This window comes from Sardina pilchardus, chromosome 7, assembly GCF_963854185.1.
Source record: "Sardina pilchardus chromosome 7, fSarPil1.1, whole genome shotgun sequence".
Classification (NCBI taxonomy): domain Eukaryota; kingdom Metazoa; phylum Chordata; class Actinopteri; order Clupeiformes; family Clupeidae; genus Sardina; species Sardina pilchardus.
Window position 1 is genome coordinate 21,171,850 of NC_085000.1, and position 5,000 is coordinate 21,176,849.

The 5,000-nt window shown below is 44.6% G+C and overlaps 1 protein-coding gene across 2 annotated transcripts in view; it reads right to left on the bottom strand.

Annotated features, from left to right (window-relative positions):
• The window catches only part of rarga (retinoic acid receptor gamma a), a 45,612-nt gene that overhangs the window by 38,136 nt on the left and 2,476 nt on the right, over nucleotides 1-5,000 (bottom strand). Inside the window, exons 1-2 of one of the 2 annotated variants that reach the window (XM_062541224.1) lie at nucleotides 1,484-1,517; nucleotides 1,173-1,260 (exon numbers count right to left, since the gene is read on the bottom strand). The exons of the other annotated variant lie outside the window; for it this stretch is intronic. Of the exons in view, the coding sequence (XP_062397208.1) occupies nucleotides 1,173-1,260; nucleotides 1,484-1,502 (107 nt within the window). The 5' untranslated portion in view covers nucleotides 1,503-1,517. Of the gene's footprint in view, nucleotides 1-1,172; nucleotides 1,261-1,483; nucleotides 1,518-5,000 lie in introns of those variants that run through there. 2 annotated transcript variants of the gene reach the window in all.

Consider the following 5,000-nt stretch of genomic DNA (forward strand, 5'->3'; position numbering starts at 1 on the left):
CACCCCCAGTGTCCAGAGCTCCCGCACCGAGCCTCCGCCATCATTCACCAACGGCACATCCATTCACATGCCAGAACTCTCCCGGAGAGCCAGGGATTCCATTTCCACGTACTATAAATACATCTGGTGGTGCTGTGGGGTTGCTTACTTTGGGTTGGAGAGGGCAGAGGGAGGGGTGGGGGGGGGGTAAAAGAAAGAAAACAACTGACACAGATAAAGACAAAGAAATAAATCAAGAAATATCAAAGAAAGAAAAAGTCAGAAGAAAGGGACGAGGGTTGAAAGGAGCTGAAAAGAAAAGGAGACCACAAAAAAGGACTAACAAGCACATCAGGAGAATGTTTTAAGAGGCCTATATTTTTGTCGACCTAACCACCCCCTCAACACAATAATACATTAATGAAAGGACCTGGCGCCAGTGCCATTTAATGAGTCACATCAGCCATGCAGCTCAGACTGGGCCCTGCTCCTACTGCTGTGCTGCTGCTGCTGCTGCTGTTGCTGCTGTGGCTCACAGGCGGCCGTGCGGGGCCTGCCTGGCTCTACTGGCAGCCTGGGCCATTTGGGGCTGCACAGAGTGAGCTCATCACTGACTGACTACACACACACACACACACACACACATTCATGTATATACATGGAAGAGCACATAAACCCGCACACATACTGTATACACAGAACCACAAGGCACTAGCTCACATACACACACACATCTAAATCTTTACACATCCATAGTGCTTCTGCACTCAAACAAATGTATCTATCTATCTATCTATATCTAAATCTTTATATGTCCATAGTGCTTCTGCACTCGAACAAATGTACTAGCAAATGTAAAAAGAAGTCCCTCTTTACACACACATTCACACACACATACAGTATATACACACAGAATTTCACTCGAGCCTGAACTTCTCTGGCACCTCCCTCAGACCCAGGGGGCACCCAGCAGACAGGCAGCAGCAGGGCCAGCTTTGGGTGGGATTACCGGCAGAGCTACAAGCTGGGACTTTCCCATTTGCTCCACTATACTTTCTGCCCGCCTCTGGTTTTTCTCTAATGTGATAGAGAACAAACATTTTCAACACTTCATTACTAATGCATGCCGAGACTTATTAGCTAAAACTGAGGTAAATGTGCTTGACGTGTGGTTGCTGGGCAAGTCTACCTACCTAGTATCATCAGTTTGTGATTGATGTAGCCTGGGGCTTTGGCTGCTACAGAATGACGCACTCCCGAGTTCCTCAACACTCCTGCGGTCTTCGCCACAGAGCCAGGGGGAGAAACGTGTTTGGAGTGAAGGATCTTTTTATAAAGTCGTTGACTGGAAAAAAGAGGAACTGTTTCCCACAGGCCTTGTAGCCTCTCAAAAGCGGGGCTATCAAATTCTCCAAAACAATTGCTACTTAAATGTTGTTGAAACCTGACGCAGTGATGGCGCCTGCGAGACAATACCAAGAATTCATGCATATCGCAAACATACCTGACGTTAGACAACCCATCGAATTTTGACTGGGTGGTTTTACTTTTCACTTTGAACATTCCGCAAATGCAACCACCGGACGTTTAACCTGGGTTAAGAATCGACAGTGATTCTTATGATCTTCCTGTTCCATTTGGTGGTAGGCTACGTTTCTTAATCCTGCTCTTATAGTCATAGCCCTACTTGATTTTGCCCACCCGGGTTTCAAACAGCCTGTAAAATGAAAGAAACGGAAATAAGAAAATAATGACTCATAAGTCTTTTTTCACATTTCCTTTTCTTATATATTTAATTTTACCCGAGGAAATTAACGTACAGTGCCGATTTATTGTATAATTTCTTCTGGATTTTTTTGCCAGGGATTCTCAATTATCTTCAATTATAGTTATTAAAGTTAATGACTTTTTGTCGTGAATGAATGGCTTGCAATGAAAACGATATGTAGGCTAATTAAGAAGACACTAACAAATGAAGACCCCTATTTCTGAATGATCTGGGCCTCAAAAGTTGGCCATGCCAGTGCCATGCAAAGTTAGTCTTAAAATGAATAAAAAGAATATGCAACATATTGTATCTCCGCCATATATCCGACATTAGTCGTTGCTATATAACTATAGTGTCAGTGCAGCCTGAGCAGTTCAATCTGACCACACATCTGCTGTGAACAATATCCTCCATGGAGAGCTAGTAGGCCTAGTGTGGGTACCTGACTAGCACTTTTCACCTATGGAAATTTGTGAGGCTGCTATACGGTATCTTGGCCAGCACTGGTGTGCACATCTCAACCACATTTTGTTTTCTGCACATATATGCAACTACTGTGTTCAACTTTCAATGGAAGAAGTTTTGAATGCTTCATTATTAAGGCATTCATGGCCAAATATCAGATTAAACATTTACTTAATGCAATCCAGTTTTGTATAGACCAGTTCTAAAATGTCCCATCATGTATTTCTATGAAACTATGAAAAACACATGTCTTTTAGGCATTTTTTCCTCCAAAATGTATCGTAATAACAATTGCTTGGTCCAGATGTTTTGCCAGAGAGGAGATTGGAATAAGACAATGATGAAATCATAACAGCATAACAAGCCAGATCCTTTCATAAAACTTGTGAGTGTGTGCATATGTGCATATGGGAGCCGTGCTTCGCGACGTTTGGCTCTAGTTGCAGCCTTGGGGCAAATCTTAGTTCAAGTGGTCACGGTGAGGGTCAACACAGCCCATTGCCAGTAGGGGCCAGGCACAAAGGCCAGTCTCATTAACACACACTCTCCTCTCTCACTCCCTCAAGCACTACCTCTTTTCTTCCTTTACTTTTTTTTATTTCTTGACCTCAGTCCTTTTTACATTGGCTCCTTCTCATTGTATGCCTTGTCGCCAGTGTTGACGTCTTTCCTCTCTTTCTTTAAGACTTCTCTTACTTTCCTTTCTTGAAAAAAAAACCACACACACACACGCAGAGACTTTTTGTCTGTCATCCAGCTAAATGTACTGTAATTGTGGATTTATGGCTTTGTGATCTGTTGGTGCCTTTCACAATAGCACTGAAATATGCTGCTTGATGAAATGATGACATAAAGTAAACAACTCGGCTCATTGTCATTAGAGACGTACTTCTGAGGAATGTGTCATGAGAAGCCTGTATTTATGGAGGACAATTAACCGAATTGCGCATCTGAGTTCCTCTGCCAACACAGGGTGAGACATTCCCCCATTACCTCCTATGACTGATGGGAACACCTCCACATCAATGTATTGCTTAAGCTATTCGGACCAGTTTGACACCAAAGCCCCACGACTGCAAACAGATGCATTAATCACACAGAACCCATCTCTCACCCTAACTATCAGCCAACTCTAATGACTGCCTTCCATGTTTCATTTGTCACTGACGTGGGACGTTGTTTGTCGCTTGTGCACGGCCCTGTCCTCAGGGCAACCACTTAAGTTTGCTCTAATAGAGTAGGAGGTTAAGGGCCTAACTGGCCATACTTTGTAAGACGGGCGCTCTATATTTGGTTCCAAGGGAGGTGTGTTCTCTACTGGCGCAGACATAACAAAGGCGGAGGTGGTGGAGGAGCAGAGAAGGTGGAAAGCATGAGGGCGTGTTGGCCTGACTGTTGCTGTGGAGCGTGAAAGGGCCATGAGGAGGGGACCCTGAGTGACACCTTCTTTCCATGATGCTCAAAGAGGAACATGAGAGGGCCACCAGCCCCGAGGGAAAGACTGGTTGGTGGAAGGCATGAATGAGGTCAGAGGGTGAATTGGAAAGAGAAAGAAGGAGAGAGAGCTGGAGAGAAAGAGAAATAGGGAAGGAGAGAGAGAGAGAGAGAGGGAGAGAGATGAATGAAGAGTCTGAGCAGTGCTGGAAGACTGGGAGCTTCACGCTCACAGTAGTTGAGCTCCAGTGAAGGACTGCCTCAAAGACAGAGGTCCATGGTCACTCAGGCATTTGGCTCATCCAGCAGAGTGATTAGTGTCAAAATAGGACCCATAAAAATAAATGATATTGAGAGGGCCCATTTGTTTGGAGAGAGTTTGTTTTAAGGGAGAAGGCTGCACACAGCAGCCTAGTACTCTGAGAGGCCCGTGGAGGCACAGGCTTAGCATTCACACTTACTGTTCGTATAAACACTGGCGCACAGTGCTGGAGACATTCATTCATACTTGGGCATTTTGTGACCACATGCATGCAGACCTACTGTATGTATAGTCAAAGACTCGTTCTCTGTCTCTCTCTTCCTATCCATCACTCCCTCTCTCTCTCTTTCTCACTCTCTCTCTCTCTCTCTCTCTCTCTCTCACACGCTCCTGTGCCAGAACAAAAGTCTGTGTACACACTTCGTCAGGGCCACATATCCCAGCACACCTGCAAAAATATACAAGGGAAATAGTGATCTGATGGTTTCCTTCATAATTATAGAGTACAGACAGGGAGAAAGCCCCCCCCCCCCTTCCTTTACTTCCCCTCGAACCACCTGTCCGGCCCCTCCCTGGCACTTGTGCTCAATTGCCTCAGAATTCCTAAGAGAGACAGGGATCAGCTCCTGGATTTATGCCTCAAAGAAAAAAAACACCAGCATTGAGGGATCCCTCCTGAAAGGAGCGAGTGAGCGAAGGTCTGAGGATGGACAAAGGACAGGAGAAGTCATCTCTGTCAAGGGAAAGCTATTTTGTTTCTCTTTGTTTCGTACAGTGACAGGGTAACCGCTCCGTATGACATATTGAGTTAAAGCACATTGACGCTTGTACATCAAACAAGGTCTGGAGGATGGATTAACTTTAGGTGTATTGGCGTACCAAAGCCCTCTGTACGTGATCAGAAGTACGATTCTCCCTTAATATTTCCAGTTGGAAAGGGTTATGAAACACATGCTTCTCAGTGTTTTATGTGGTCCAGTCCAACAATTAAGGTGTAATTAAATTCAGGTGAAGCATTGAAACTGTTTTGAAAGCAACATTTTAAAGCCTATAACAATACATCATTCCACAAAGTACAAATTCATTCTCATC